The sequence below is a fragment of the Aureobasidium pullulans genome, assembly GCF_000721785.1.
Source record: "Aureobasidium pullulans EXF-150 unplaced genomic scaffold scaffold_6, whole genome shotgun sequence".
Classification (NCBI taxonomy): Eukaryota; Fungi; Ascomycota; class Dothideomycetes; order Dothideales; family Saccotheciaceae; genus Aureobasidium; species Aureobasidium pullulans.
In genome coordinates, this window is record NW_021941026.1 from 916,005 (window position 1) to 930,730 (window position 14,726).

Genomic DNA, 14,726 nt, shown 5'->3' on the forward strand with positions numbered 1-14,726 from the left:
TGTTTGAAAATGTGGACTGTGAAATGTGAGATGCATGTGAACGGAAATGAAACTCGTGAAATTGGTTGCTTTTACTTTTTGTGTCGTCTATGACTCCTCAGCCTTGGGATGCTCTCCCTCGGGGCCCTTCTCCCTCAAAGCCAGCTTCTCGGCCTTCTTTTCGGCGATCTTGAGAGCTTTGCGTTCACCCTTTGTGAGCTTACCGGAAGTGTTTTCTTGCTTCTCCTCGGGCTTCTTCTCGGATACCGCGTCTTCAATCGAAGCAGTAGCGTTGGGGTTACCCTTGAATTCGAGCTTTCTGGGAGTCATGAATTCACGCATGATCTCCTCGGTGACCTTTGAGCGACGCTCCTGGAAGGCCTCGACGAACTTTTGCAATTCTTGGATACAACGCTTCTTGAGCTCGCCGGTGGAGAGAGTGCCCTTGCGGTAGCTCTGCTCAATCTCGATAAGCTCATCGTCGCTCTCGAGGAAGTAAGACAGGTATGCGTAGGCGACATCAACGTCGGGGTTACCGCCGTACTTCTCGTGGTCCTCCTTTGTGGCACCACCGCCGGAGAAGGCGAAGCGGTTGATCTTCTTCTCGATCTGCTTGGAAGTGTCGGACATGAAGATGGCCGAGTTGGGGTCACTGGCAGACATCTTACCGCCAGATCCTTGCAGAGCAGTCAAGAACTTCGACAGGATGAGGGCGGTCTTGGGAGCAGGGAACTCCATGCGATCACAGTTTTCGCGCAACAGACGGAAGTAGGGCTCCTGATCGATGGCGCAAGGGATGAGAGTGGGGATGGCGGCAATGTGCTTGCGAGGACGGGGCTCCTCGTATGTGGGAGCGCGGAAGTCGCCGGCGCCGAACAGGGTAGGGTAGGAGGAAGCAAAGGCAGCAACACACTGCTTTGCGGCGTATGCGTTGAGCCCGATGTTTGTGCTGCCGTCGAAGCCCATGGCACCTCTGATCTGGTTGTTCGTGAGGAGAGCCTCGAACTCTGTAATGTTCTGGTAGAAGTGGCCGCCCATGTACTCGTAGTCGGTATAGATGAAGGTCTTCTTCAGGTCGAAGCCCAGAGCGATGATGTCCTTGCAGTTCTGGTGGGCGTACTCGATGAAGTCGCCGAGGGCAGCGCCCTTTGTGATCTTGCCCTGGTTCTTGTTGCGAGTGTAGAGGAACTTCTCGTCGTCGGTCAACATGACGACCAGAGGGACGTCGAAGATGTCCTGCAGCTCCTTGGTGAAGAGGAAGGGGACAGCATGGCCCAAGTGCATGGAACCACTGCTGGGGCCGCGACCGGTGTAGAGGAGGAAGAAGCCGTATTTCTCATAGTAGTCGAGGATCTTGTCGAAGTCGCGGTGGCTGAAGAAGAGCTTGCGGCGCATCAGGCGGTGCGGCGGCTTGCCCGTGACACGCTCGAAGCGGTCCAGATGCTCTTGGGTCAGGGCGGGAGTGTTGAAGCGCTCGCGCAGAGCCTCGTAGTCGATGGCAGTAACGTTTCCATTCTCGTCGACACCTCCGCTGACGTTGTAAGGGTCGATCTGCTGTTCCTTTGCTGCTTGCTTGACCTGCTCGACGGCAGGAGGGGCTCCTACTGCGTCGGCAGTGTGCGGTGCTCCATCGGTTGACGCCATTTTGAATGCTTCGAGAAGGAGTCACCTCTCCACGTCCACACTCGCGACTTTCTTTCCGTCTCAATAACGGCTATACCCCGCTGGTGGTCTGTGCGCTTTGTTCCTTCCTCCATTTCCCCATCGACCAAGTAATCCCACGATTAGCTGCACATTGTTCACGCATCGTCTCGACCCAGGTCCATCCCGCTTGCACAAGGCTGAGTTCGTCTTGTTCCTCGTATGTTCCTTTGTGTTTTCAACAAGCGCAACTCTTTGTCTCCCCTTGTCTGTAACACAGCCACCACTTCCACTCTTCCGTGCCAGATCGCCCTCTTGACGTACGTCAGTCACGTCACATTCGTTTCCCATATCTACCATCAACATGTGCCGTTTTATACCGGCTTCTGGAAAACAACCTGTTTTAGATCCACATAGATCCCACGAGTCGTGACATGTAGACCAAACACCAGTTCGCGCATGCTCATTCCTTCCACAACCTTGCCAAGCACCTTCAATCAATCGATCTTCCATCTTCTCTTCACTATGCCCGCACATCTAGCTTCTTGGAAAGATCGTCTACCATCTTATCTGAGAGATATTCGCTTCAACTTCTACAGGCTGCACCTTTGCTATTTCGTCTTCACCATTCTCCTATCCTCGATCATTCTTTATGGAAGCACTACCAATGGCAACTCTGACAACGCCCAAAAGGCCTTCAATCTGCGTTATATCGATGCTCTCTTCCTCTCTGCTAGTGCTATGACGAACTCTGGCCTCAATGTTGTGAACTTGGGATCTATCACCGGTTTTCAGCAGGCGGTACTCTTCGTCTTGATTCCTATGGGAAACGTCATGGTTGTTTCCATGTCCACAGTCTACATCAGGAAATACTTCTTCAAAAAGAAGATCAGGCACTTCCTTCAGCACTCCAAAGCAGGACGCCAAGTAGCAAAGGACATTGAGCGAGATAGTCTTCAACACAAGAACGACGGTTCGAGCAGAGTCCCAAACGACCATGCGATGACTGCCGATTTGCGGAACAGAAAGTCTACGAAGAAAGACCGCAGTCCACATCATCTGACACACTATGGAGGATTTCCGTTCCCTTGGGAGAGCCCTAGTATTCGAAACTTCTTCCACAAGCCTTTTCGAAGACTACGTCGCCCTCCTCACGATGAACCACACAACTACCTTTCTTTCAAACCGGCGCTTGACTCGAGAGGACGCTTTCTTTCACTGGACGAACGACAACGTGAAGAACTAGGAGGAGTTGAGTACAAGGCGCTCCACCTTTTGGGCTGGCTTCTTCCAATTTATCTTCTTTTCTGGTTTTGCGTGGGTGTTGTAATACTGGTGCCGTACAGCTATTACCCTCCCCTGGCAGACGTGATAAGAACTTCTCAGCCGGGAAACCTGGAGCCAGGATGGTAGGTCCTTTGTCGCCCAATCCACCTCTCAAACATTGACGAGTATCAGGTGGGCCACCTTCATAGCCATGTCATCATTCTGCAATTGCGGCTTCAGTCTGCTGGACCAGAACATGATTGGTCGGTCTTCTCTTTAGATGTCCAGCTCGGAAGTGCTAACATACATCCAGCGGTCCGCGGCTATGATTTGACACTCATCGTTACAGGCGCTCTTATCCTTGTTGGCAATCAGCTTTACCCAGTTTTCCTACGGTTCATCATCTGGTGTCTGTTCAAGCTCGTACCTAAGGATTCCGAACTTCACCATACTTGCGCCTTCCTACTACACCACCCTCGAAGGTGTTTCATTTTGCTGTTTCCTAGCATCAATACATGGTATCTACTGGCTGCCCAATTAGGTATCGACTTCATCCTTTGGGCCTTTTTCGATATCTTGAACATTGGACTTTCCGCCATACAGAGCATGAGTGCGGGCCAGCAGACACTGGTAGGCTTGTTCCAAAGTCTGGGTGTCCGAGTTGGTGGTCTCTATGCTGTCTTGATCAGTGACACTGCACCCGCTGTGCAGATCATGTATTTGGCGGGCATGTACATTTCGGCATTTCCCATCATCATATCTCTTCGACAGACCAACATTTACGAGGAAAGGTCTCTCGGTATCCAGAACAGCAGTGACGAAGACGCGGAGAAGAAGAGCGAGCAGTCGTATCTATCTGAACACGTCAAGAAGCAGTTGGCATACGATCTTTGGTAAGTCGGATGATATGGTCGCTTTGAGTGACGATCGAGGCTAATTGATACAGGTGGCTCATCCTTGCGATTTGGCTAATTACCATTATCGAGCGTACACAGATCGTCGCTGGAGGCGAGTATTTTTCCCTTTGGGCCATTCTTTTCGAGGTCGTATCTGCATACGGCACGGTTGGCCTCAGCTTGGGAGTACCGTACGACAACTTTTCGTTCAGTGGTACATGGCATACTCTAAGTAAGCTGATCCTCATCTGCGTCATGATTCGAGGGAGACACAGGGGTCTGCCATACGCGATTGATAGGGCGGTTCTGTTACCTGGTGAAGAGTTGATGGAGAAGATGGACAAGGAAGTCAACGGTAGAGGCAGAGATAAGGGAGACGCCCATTGGCAGGAAGAAGAGCAAAGAATTCGACGCGAGGAAGAGGGCTCTCAAGCGGAACATGAAGAGCGCGGTCAAGATCCCGAGGGACATCAGGTCAAGGGTACAGAAGAAGGTCCTTCATGATTATCTTGTCTAGTCCTTGCATTATTGAAGAAGATCCACCACTCCAAAACCATTCACTATGTCGTGAGGTATTTCATCAGAGTGAAGTGACTGCCCAGGTTCTCTAGAGAGTTGAGACGGACAAAGCAGAGGGTCCAGAACAGACCGCAGGACAAAGGAAACAGAAGCATGTGAAGATGGACTGAGGCGGTAAGGATCTGCAGGTATCAGCGAATGTCACGCGTGCGGGGACAGGGTCGCTCGAGTCGGAGGTTTGGTCCGTCCGCGCCGACTGGCCGGGCGCAAAACTGGCATCGTCATGGCTGCTGACCACTTGAGGGAGCAGCCTGCCGTTTCTGCAGAGGCTCTGCCTGTAGCATTCCACCTCCTGCGCCAATTGATTGCTTCTTCTCTTTCTTCGACTCTATTTATTTCTCCACCACCCTCGTTCGCCCTCCTCTTTCCGCGCTCACCCCACAGCATGCAACAAGATGGTCAAATTCTACTCCACTTCATATAGCTACGACTACTCTTTTCCCGCCGTATCGCTGGCCTACTTTCTACGCTACCCGAACCCATACAGCACCCACGTGCTCTCGACCGATGTCATTTCGCGCGAATATGATCCCGATACCCAACGCCTGACGACAGTCCGCCTGCATCTGAAGAAGAGCAAGCTTCCTGCTGCCATCCTCAAGCTGCTGCCCCGAAGTATCATGGGTGGAGCTGAGAATGGCGACAGTCAAGCTTACATTCTCGAGACGACTACAGTTGACGCCAAAGAAGGTTGGATGGAGGCTGAAAGTCGCAATCTGGAATGGACCGGTGTCTTGAGCGTTATCGAGAAGCAGGTGTTCCGCCGACATGGTTTCGAATCACTGCAAAAACTTTCGGCCGCTGTCGACCTATACAGCCAGCAAGCATCTCAAAAGACAGATGTCACAACCACTGTTACACTACAATCACGAATTGGCGAGAACATCCGTCGCAGGAAAGCACAGAGACAGGCCGAAGCCGAAGCCGAAGCTGAAGCTGTCGAAGAGGAAGCTGCCCCGGCCAAGCTAGGTTTCTTCAAGTCGTGGGCTGCTAGTCCCATGCAGCGATCTATTGAAGTTATCGGTCTCCGCCGCGCCGAAAAATCACAGCCCAAAGCAAAGGAGGGGATGAAAGTGGTGCTCGAGCGATTGCGACAAGGTGGACTTGTCGCGGTGCTCGAGGGTATGCGTCAAGATCGTGAGCTTATGTTCGCTGGTGGGCAGGTTTGAGCTCTTCCTAACAGTTCGATCATTGGTGAGCCTGCGATCATCGATGCTGAGCACATGGGAGGGAAAGGTGGACAAATTGTATCAAAGTTTCTGGCATTGCAACAGGTTTTAGCGCGGCGTTTCGGGCATGATTTCAGCGTACACAAGATTGGTACCAAATGGGATATGGAAATGGACACCAACAATAGGCATGTCCGCCTGCCAAAAGGAGGAAGGACATGGAATCGAGCCATCTGTATTTTTAGTATTCACGTTTTGAACGAGCCAACTCATCTCTCTTTCTCTGAACTGCGAAACAGCTTATAGTACTCCTGTGGCTTCTTGCTAGAGCTGGATAAATGTGAATTGGACTCTCATGACGATAAATCAAAATGTAGTCGTAGGGAAGGAGCAGATACGATAAAGCAAGCAGGCGGTGGTCCAAGCTTGAGCATTTTATGGGAATTATGGGAAGTCGCGACTCTGCGCGTCTGGAGCGGATGATGCTTCTTGGCTGCTCTTCTTCCCTTCGCATCTTGCATTGCCTTTTTGCTCTCCATCCCCTCCCTTCAACCATCCGCCGCCATCGTAATTCCGGCATTCGCGCCGTCAGCCATCTCATCAACTCCGACTCTGTCAACTGCAGAAACGAGATCCGGCGCATATTCTCAATCTCTCCTGGACCAACCTTTTTAATTGAGCTTCCGCCGCAAGGCGACCACAACCCCCAAACCTCATCATGAACGGCAACGGAGATGGCGACCACACCATGCGCGTACGTACCGCTCTCTGCGCTCTTCATCCATCACCTCCACCCGCAAACCCCCCTTGTCTCCCTTCCCCCACTGCTGCCACAAGATGCCTTATTCGCTCCGAAGAGTGCACCTCCGACGACAAAGACTGTAGCATACGCTGACTTCGCAACTCTAGGATGTGGTCGACACGCCTGACTACACTGTAAGCCATGAACACGCGTCTCCGCACGCAAACGCGCACGTACTTACAGCCTCCCAGGACTCAGACACCGGCATGACTACCACAGAAAGCAGCATTGCAGGTGACCTGGACGGCAGAAAGAAGAGATGGGAAGGCCACGAGCTGAGAAAGACTGTCCTGGGCAAGAAGCATGACAAGCTCGGCGAGTCAAAGGTACCCAACACATTGAGTGAACGACGCTTCTGTCACTCGTTACTGACAACTACATGTAGGAGGACGACTCTATCCGCCGATTCCGTTACCTTCTCGGCCTGACCGATCTTTTCCGTCATTTCATCGATACCAACCCGAACCCCCGCATCAAGGAGATTATGGCCGAGATCGACCGCCAAGACGAAGAGGAAAAGGCAAGAGCTGGCAAAGCCCAGTCGCGTAAGGGAGGTGCTGGCGGCGACAGAAGGAGACGAACAGAAAAGGAAGAGGACGCTGAGTTGCTCCGTACCGGCAAGCATGAGAGCGACGAATCCCGCACAATCTTCCGCGAGTCGCCATCTTACGTTCACGGTCAAATGCGTGACTACCAAGTCGCTGGTCTGAATTGGCTCGTCTCGCTGCACGAGAACGGTATCTCTGGTATCCTGGCCGACGAGATGGGTCTGGGAAAGACCCTGCAGACAATCTCCTTCATCGGCTACCTGCGCTTCGTTTGTAACATCACCGGACCTCACTTGGTTGCTGTACCCAAATCTACCCTCGACAACTGGAAGCGCGAGTTCGCCAGATGGATCCCGGACATCGATGTTTTGGTCCTCCAGGGCACCAAGGAAGAGCGTGCAAAGATCATCAGCGAACGCCTGAACGAAGAAAAATTCGATGTTCTTATTACGAGTTACGAAATGATTCTCCGTGAGAAGACGGCCCTGAAGAAGTTTGCCTGGGAATACATCATCATTGATGAGGCTCATCGAATCAAGAACGAGGAATCGTCTCTTGCTCAGATCATCCGCATGTTCAACTCGCGCAACCGTCTTCTTATTACCGGTACCCCTCTGCAGAACAACTTGCACGAACTTTGGGCATTGCTCAACTTCCTGCTTCCCGACGTCTTTGGTGATGCAGAAGCTTTCGATCAATGGTTCTCGGGACAAGACTCAGACCAAGAGACTGTCGTCCAACAACTCCACAGAGTTCTGCGCCCCTTCTTGCTGCGCAGAGTCAAGAGCGACGTCGAGAAGAGCTTGTTGCCCAAAAAGGAGGTCAACTTGTACATTGGCATGTCCGAGATGCAGGTTAACTGGTACAAGCGCATTCTGGAAAAGGACATTGATGCAGTCAACGGTGCCGGCGGAAAGAAGGAGTCCAAGACTCGTCTGCTCAACATCGTCATGCAACTGCGTAAATGCTGCAACCACCCTTACCTCTTCGACGGAGCTGAGCCTGGCCCGCCCTACACTACTGACGAGCATTTGATCTACAACTCTGCCAAGATGTTGATGCTTGACAAGCTCCTCAAGCGCATGAAGGCACAAGGAAGCCGTGTCCTCATCTTCTCGCAGATGAGTAGACTTTTGGACATTCTCGAGGACTACTCCGTCTTCCGTGGTTACAAGTACTGCCGTATCGATGGCTCAACGGCGCACGAAGACCGTATTGCGGCCATCGATGATTACAACAAGCCCGATTCTGAAAAGTTCCTGTTCCTCCTGACCACTCGCGCTGGTGGCCTTGGTATCAATCTGACAACTGCTGATATTGTTGTTATCTTCGACAGCGATTGGAACCCCCAGGCCGATCTGCAAGCCATGGATCGTGCTCATCGTATCGGTCAAACCAAGCAGGTTGTTGTGTTTCGTTTCGTCACTGAGAACGCCATTGAGGAGAAGGTGCTTGAGAGAGCCGCTCAAAAGCTTCGCCTGGATCAGCTGGTTATTCAGCAAGGACGTGCTCAACAGGAAGCCAAGAAGGCCGCTTCTAAGGACGAGCTCTTGAACATGATCCAGCACGGCGCCGAGAAGGTCTTCGAAGCAAACGCTGATGGCGCATTTGCTAAGAACGGCGAGATCTCCGAAGACGACATCGACGCCATTCTCAGGAAGGGTGAGGAGCGTACCGCTGAGCTCAACTCGAAGTATGAGAAGCTTGGTCTTGATGACCTCCAAAAGTTCACCTCGGAGTCTGCTTACGAGTGGAACGGCGAGAATTTCGAGAACAAGAAGAAGGTCGAGATCGGCATCAACTGGATCAATCCTTCAAAGCGTGAACGCAAGGATCCTGCATCCTACTCGATGGATAAGTACTACCGCAACGCCCTTATGACTGGCGGCAGAACCGCCGACCCCAAGCCCAAGGTTCCTCGTGCCCCCAAACAACAGGCTATGCACGACTACCAGTTTTTCAACCCCCGTCTCGCGGATCTGCAAGACAAGGAGACCGCATGGTTCCGCAAGGAGAACAACATCAAGGCACCTCTTGCTGAGGGCGACGACGAAGACAAGGAACAGCGTGAACAAGATCAAGCTCTGGAACAGCAAGCTATCGACGATGCTGAGCCTCTGACCGAGGAGGAGCAGCGTGAAAAGGACAAACTTGCTGCTGAAGGTTTCGGCGACTGGAACAAGCGTGACTTCCAGCAGTTCATCAACGGTAGTGCCAAGTATGGCCGTACAAACTACGATGACATCGCTCTGGAAGTTGACAGCAAGGAGCCCGACGAAATCAAGGCCTACGCCAAGATCTTCTGGAAGCGCTACAAGGAAATTGCTAACTGGGAGAAGCACATTGACTCGATCAATGAGGGCGAAGAGCGCCGTGCAAAGGTTGTCCAACATGGCAAGCTTCTTAGACAGAAGATGGGCCTGTACCGTGTACCACTGCAGCAGCTCAAGATCAACTACACTGTCAGCACTACCAACAAGAAGGTATACACCGAGGAGGAAGACCGCTTCCTGCTGGTAATGCTCGACCGTTTCGGCCTCGAAAGCGAGAACCTGTACGAGAAGATCCGCGATGAGATTCGCGAGTCGCCGCTCTTCAGGTTTGACTGGTTCTTCTTGAGCAGAACACCGCAAGAGATTGGACGTCGCTGCAACACCCTCATCACCACTGTCGCCAAGGAGATGGCTGAGGCCAACGGCGAGAAGCTGAACGGCGCAAAGGGCAAGAGAGCTGCCGACGAGGAATCAAGCGAGGAGGAAGAAGTCAAGCCTACCACAAAGAAGGCAAAGGGTGCCGTCAAGGTAAGCACTCGATGATATGGATAGCTGAGACGCAGACTAACACACAACCAGAACAAGCAGCTCGACACAGTCAAGAGTGGCAACAAGGCAACTTCCAATGCATCATCGCGTGCAGGTAGTGTAGCATCAACCACCTCAAACGGAACCACCAAAGGCGGTGCTCCTGCTGTTGTGACCAAGAGCGGCAGAGCTTCTCGCAAGAAGTAGAGTTGATGATGTTTTCCTCTTCTCTCTTGGTATAATTGGGCATTTCTAAAGGAAAGCGGGGTAGCTGGGGCGTTTCATCTTGCTGTGTGGACTTTGCTTTTCTGAACGATTCTATCTCATTTTTGATGACTTGCTACGCAGGAGTTGTCCTTTTTTACAGACAAAGGGACCGAGTAAGGTACAAAAGAAATGAACGGCGAAGATATTCGCTACTGTTTTGACATTCTCATCGATCATTCTGAAGCTTCGTGACTTTGTTTTCTGCAGTGATATAGTGTCATTCGCTTCCGTCAGGAGTCTCTCGATCGGAGGGATGCGAGCATCATGCTCGAACCTGCTCATTTCAGTGACGAACACTACAGTCGCTCCTTCCTGTTACCGATTGACTCATCTGACATCCTGGCAGATCATTGACATGTTATGGACGACTCCCTAAGATCTTGCTGCAACCTTACTGTCCAGTGTACCTAGTGTTGATAGCACCGCAATCGCTGGGCGACTTGCAGAAGGATCGTGGCAGGTATCTATGCTTCTAAAGAAGGTCCTGACGTGTCAACGAAGAATCTGACAGCGGTTCCCAGACGACTGGGACTTCTTCATCTATCGCATCCAACGGAGAAGAGTAGACAATCAAAAGCCGTAGGAACAGTCAATCTTGATGCGAAAACAATGTGTGTTCACAGAGATAGGGAGAGCTTGTTGAAGCACACCCCGTAGAAAGCAACACATCTACCAGCAGCGGATCCCGAGTATGTTTCAACTCAGAAGTCACAACATACTTCCCTCTCGCACATGCCGTCTGTTGTAAGTTCATCACGGGCGGCGTTCACGGCAGCAAGAAGTTCGTGTTCTCTCCTTCCCCACCTCCCGTAGGATGCCGACCGCGCCTACCGTGCCCTCGGCCGAAGCAATGCGGCCGAGCAGCTCGGAACGATCCACCAATCGGAGTCTGAGAAGCGTCGTACGCGCCGGTGTCGCGGTGCTTATCAGATCCGAGGTGGGCTGCCGGCGTAATCAGATGGACAACATATATAGACCAGCAATCTACTTTGTGCTGAGCGCTGTTTTCCACTTGTTTTTGGCCCTGATCTAAACAGTATTTGAGTTGATATCAAGAGAACATGTCGATTCTCCCTAACATTGCAGTGATCGGTGGCAGCTATGTCGGTACGCCAGATCTACAGAAACCGCCTCTGCACATTTCCTAGGTTAACAGCGATATGCAGGCGTCAACACAGCACAGCAACTGGCTACGAAGTTTCACGGTCGTTTCCAAGTCTTGTTGATCGAGAAGAACTCACATTTTCAACATCTGTTTGCGTTCCCCCGATTTGCAGTCACGACCAAGGTGGACACACACAAGGCTTTCATCCCCTTCACACCTGGAACATTTGCGAGCTGCCCACCTGGTTCTGGTGTGGTCGTTCGCGCAGGTGTCACCAAAATTGACAAGTCAGAGATTCACCTTGATCGTAGCGTCAAGTTGAATGACAAGAGTGTGAATAGTATTCCGTACCAGTATCTCGTGAGTACACAATCTCCGTCTAATATGACTATGGCTGACATTGTTAGATCATTGCTACTGGCACAAAGTTGACACCTCCCTCAACACTACCGTCATCAGACAAAGCCGATGGAGTCACTTACCTCCGAGAGCATGCACAGAAGGTCGAGAAAAGCTCGAAGATCACCATCATTGGTGGAGGAGCCGTTGGAGTCCAAATGGCAACCGATATCAAGGAGATCTACCCCGAAAAGTCGGTGACTCTGGTACACTCGAGGGATCAACTCATGAATAAGTTCCATCCGCAACTGGACCGCATTATCAAGGACCGCTGTTCAGAACTTGGTATCAACCTCAAGCTTGGCTCGAGAGTCAAGTTGCCTGCAAAGGGGTATCCAACCGATGGATCGATCTTCAATGTCGAGTTGCAAGATGGCTCGAGTATTTCAACCGACTTTGCTGTATGTTTCGTGTATCGATGATGTGTGAGGCGGTGCTAATCTCATCCGCTTACAGGTCATTGCCACTGGTCAAACACCGCAATCAGAGCTTATTCGCACCCTTTCACCGGAAACCATCGATGATGCTGGTTTCGTGCGTGTGCAAAGAACCCTTCAGATCAGCGACACAGCCTATCCGAATATCTTTGCCGTTGGAGACGTCGCCGATACTGGAGCTCACAAAGCAGCTCGTCCAGCTCTGAGACAGGCGCCGGTGGTCGTAGAGAATATCGAGCACATGACGAAGGACGAGACCCTTGAACGATACGAGATCGCAGAAGGTCCAGCAATCCATTTGAGCTTGGGCATTGTAAGTCACTTCCTACGCATGATATTGACCATGAGCTGACCGGTCAAAGATCAAGAATATCAAATTTATCAATTCACCTGGTGGTGCTTCAGAGCCTAAGGTCATGTGGGCCGATGATGGGTAAGCTCTGAATTCGAGTTTGATTGGTATCGGGACGACGCTGACGATATGACTTTGTAGCAAATACGACATGGGTATCGATGGCGTTTGGCAGCGTAGAGGAGGCGGTCCGAACTCGCTTCTTTGAGTCACTGGAAAGTAGCGGAAATAACTCCCTTAATCCTTATGTGGTTTCAGGGCTGTGGCAGGCAGTACACCGTGGACGTACTTTAATGACCCGACGAGCTTGAGACCGAGATTCGTCTTCTCCTGAAGCCATCGGATGAACTTCTAGCCATCGAGATGCACAAACAACATAGCTCTATTGGCTTCATTCGTCTAGAGAGTGGCTAACACCAATCATGACTACGACAAGCTCCTTCGGTCGGAAACACCATGCGTACGAGCAAGCCTAGAGTGAGTCTCGATTCCGAAAAGGTCTGTCGGCGCGTCTTCTTGAGTCGATATGGAAGGGGCCTCAAGTGTGCCTAAGGATAGAGAGTGTTGGTCACCAGGTGTGCTTGGAACCGAGTGCTGACGGATACCTCTCGTAGCTATTGCCATCACGCCGTAATGATATCTTTCGTCAGCCTTTGCCTTGTGTTACTCCTGACAGAACTCTGCTGTACTCAGTCTGCTGAGGTTACTGATCGGACAGAAGTTTGCAAATCCTTCGAGTCCTCGCAGGAAGCAGGCCGCAAGATGCAAATTGTCTCCATGTCCAACGAATTGATTCTCGAAGACTCGAAAATTTGAGTGAGTGACGATGTTGAGAAAACTCATTAGAAGATCCACTGTGTCAACTCCACTCAGGTGGTGTTTTCCAGGCTGAAAATGGTCAGTGACTTCATGGTGAGGATCGTGAGGGTCTCTTCCATCGACAAAAGACGTCTTGGCATACAAACGTCATGAATACCCACCCCTCAATGATGCAATGCTCGATCGATTGCAGCAGTAGAAATACTTCTTCAAGTCGCGCCAATCCAGTTTTTCTTTCCTCATCACACTCAATCTCCATCAATTCATCCTTCAAACACATCCAAATACCCACCCAACCACACAACTATCAAAATGTCTGCCGAGTACCAGAACCAGGACCCCATCAAGCTCGCCACCCAGGCTGAGCAGGACCTCAACTCCCACACTGCTAAGCACGGCCACAACGCTGACCTTTCTTCCAACCACGGTCACGGCGCTAGCGACAGCAGTAAGTCTCCAGAATTCAAAGTCGAAGTTTGTAGTAGGACATGCAGTCTACTACCCTCGGGCACTTTAACAAATGACTCGTACAACATGCTAACATTACCTTCACAGCCGCCGAGTCTGGTGTTGATGAGAGCGTCCGCAACAAGTTCCCCGGTGCCGATGTCACCTATGGTAGCGCCGCCTCCGGTGCTGGCAACAACAGAGACATCCCCTTGAGCGAGGGTGGTGACATCAACCCCTCCACCGGCAAGCTCTACAAGGCTGGTGACTTCGAGGGTGCTGGCGGTCCCGAGACCAAGGCCCAGATCCACCGCGAGAACGCTGGTGGCAACGACGAGGTCCGCTCCAACATCCGCAACTAAGCTTGTCGCCGTATGGTCGGAAGCATGAAAAACATTCAGCCACAGCTCCGCGCCCTTTGACAGGGACGAGCCATGAAATGCAGGGATATCATGATACCATCTGATCGAGATCAGAAAAAAACTTCAATGTTGCGACGTCGAGCACGCAAGAGCGGCTCCGTCGACTTTGCAGTCATGTAACATTAGCTACGAGACATGAAATGATTATAATTCAGACCTTCATCTTGCAATCTTGCCCATGACCGTACCGTGTGATGTTGAAGCAAAGCAGAGCCTCAGTTGAGCCTCATACGCTGAGAGAAAGTGTTGACGGGGGCATGCGACGAAAGCGGCGAACCCCGAAGAATACCAACAACGAGCCCAGTACGATGACAGGGGCCCAGCGACGAAGGACCATTGCCGAAACTCAAGCTCGAAAAGAGTAAAGCACACTTACAGAATGAAGACAGTTCCACGACTGAATACCATCTCATCATACTCTATACTGTGACTTGTTTGATGTCCCTTCTCTGGACCGCTGCTGGTTCGTGATGCCGAGGGTATGCATACATACGACCGCATAAATTCAATGTAAAACTCGACTACAGGGTGACCCTGGCTTCACCTAAGATTCACCACCACACAAGCAATGCTCTATGATATCTCTCATTTGTGATTGGGAAGGTTTCTTAGAGCGCACCGAACATAGTCCTAGATATGCAGAGGAGCCTACGGTCTTGATTAGGGATGTACTAAATCATATTAATCATTTGTACATTTCGGTAAGGATTACATTAGGTAGGGTGGATTATTGTGTTGGCATGCCGGAACTTGATTTCCAACCTTCCAGTTCTTACCTTTTCATGAACAAGGCTTCT

At 51.3% G+C, this 14,726-nt stretch overlaps 6 protein-coding genes across 6 annotated transcripts; 5 read left to right on the plus strand and 1 right to left on the minus strand.

Annotated features, from left to right (window-relative positions):
• Window positions 1-87: 87 nt before the first annotated feature.
• On the minus strand, window positions 88-1,623 carry M438DRAFT_270820 (Nucleotidylyl transferase; the record flags this gene model as incomplete). Its single annotated transcript, XM_029900426.1, has 1 exon — window positions 88-1,623. One exon carries the CDS (start codon window positions 1,621-1,623, stop codon window positions 88-90), a length of 1,536 nt encoding a protein of 511 aa, XP_029762235.1.
• Window positions 1,624-1,796: 173 nt separating this feature from the next.
• On the plus strand, window positions 1,797-4,330 carry M438DRAFT_344456 (TrkH-domain-containing protein). The gene is made up of 4 exons (XM_029905234.1): window positions 1,797-3,029; window positions 3,079-3,149; window positions 3,200-3,779; window positions 3,833-4,330. Exons 1-4 carry the CDS (start codon window positions 2,146-2,148, stop codon window positions 4,284-4,286), a joined length of 1,989 nt encoding a protein of 662 aa, XP_029762236.1. The 5' UTR covers window positions 1,797-2,145; the 3' UTR covers window positions 4,287-4,330.
• Window positions 4,331-4,756: 426 nt separating this feature from the next.
• M438DRAFT_396186 (uncharacterized protein) lies at window positions 4,757-5,796 on the plus strand (the record flags this gene model as incomplete). The annotated part of the gene is made up of 1 exon (XM_029909252.1): window positions 4,757-5,796. The coding sequence occupies one exon, from the start codon at window positions 4,757-4,759 to the stop codon at window positions 5,528-5,530; it is 774 nt and encodes a 257-aa protein (XP_029762237.1). The 3' UTR covers window positions 5,531-5,796.
• Window positions 5,797-6,164: 368 nt separating this feature from the next.
• On the plus strand, window positions 6,165-10,117 carry M438DRAFT_344457 (chromatin remodelling complex ATPase chain ISW1). Its single transcript, XM_029905235.1, has 5 exons — window positions 6,165-6,284; window positions 6,440-6,466; window positions 6,524-6,658; window positions 6,718-9,681; window positions 9,733-10,117. The coding sequence occupies exons 1-5, from the start codon at window positions 6,249-6,251 to the stop codon at window positions 9,886-9,888; spliced, it is 3,318 nt and encodes a 1,105-aa protein (XP_029762238.1). The 5' UTR covers window positions 6,165-6,248; the 3' UTR covers window positions 9,889-10,117.
• An 892-nt stretch (window positions 10,118-11,009) lies between these two features.
• On the plus strand, window positions 11,010-12,449 carry M438DRAFT_373556 (putative oxidoreductase; the record flags this gene model as incomplete). The annotated part of the gene is made up of 6 exons (XM_029908430.1): window positions 11,010-11,055; window positions 11,115-11,413; window positions 11,461-11,853; window positions 11,909-12,202; window positions 12,252-12,322; window positions 12,383-12,449. The coding sequence occupies 6 exons, from the start codon at window positions 11,010-11,012 to the stop codon at window positions 12,447-12,449; spliced, it is 1,170 nt and encodes a 389-aa protein (XP_029762239.1).
• Window positions 12,450-13,372: 923 nt separating this feature from the next.
• M438DRAFT_270235 (uncharacterized protein) lies at window positions 13,373-13,869 on the plus strand (the record flags this gene model as incomplete). Its single annotated transcript, XM_029900368.1, has 2 exons — window positions 13,373-13,487; window positions 13,616-13,869. The coding sequence occupies 2 exons, from the start codon at window positions 13,373-13,375 to the stop codon at window positions 13,867-13,869; spliced, it is 369 nt and encodes a 122-aa protein (XP_029762240.1).
• Between the last annotated feature and the right edge of the window lie 857 nt (window positions 13,870-14,726).

What these genes read in the sequence shown, in the direction of transcription:
- M438DRAFT_344456 (XM_029905234.1), top strand. Translation starts at nt 2,146, where the DNA reads ATGCCCGCACATCTAGCTTCTTGGAAAGATCGTCTACCATCTTATCTG. An exon ending in GGAAACCTGGAGCCAGGATG is followed by an intron (nt 3,030 to 3,078) that starts GTAGGTCCTTTG and finishes GACGAGTATCAG; the next exon opens with GTGGGCCACCTTCATAGCCA. An exon ending in CAGTTGGCATACGATCTTTG is followed by an intron (nt 3,780 to 3,832) that starts GTAAGTCGGATG and finishes TAATTGATACAG; the next exon opens with GTGGCTCATCCTTGCGATTT.
- M438DRAFT_344457 (XM_029905235.1), top strand. Translation starts at nt 6,249, where the DNA reads ATGAACGGCAACGGAGATGGCGACCACACCATGCGC. An exon ending in TCGACACGCCTGACTACACT is followed by an intron (nt 6,467 to 6,523) that starts GTAAGCCATGAA and finishes ACAGCCTCCCAG; the next exon opens with GACTCAGACACCGGCATGAC. An exon ending in ACAAGCTCGGCGAGTCAAAG is followed by an intron (nt 6,659 to 6,717) that starts GTACCCAACACA and finishes AACTACATGTAG; the next exon opens with GAGGACGACTCTATCCGCCG.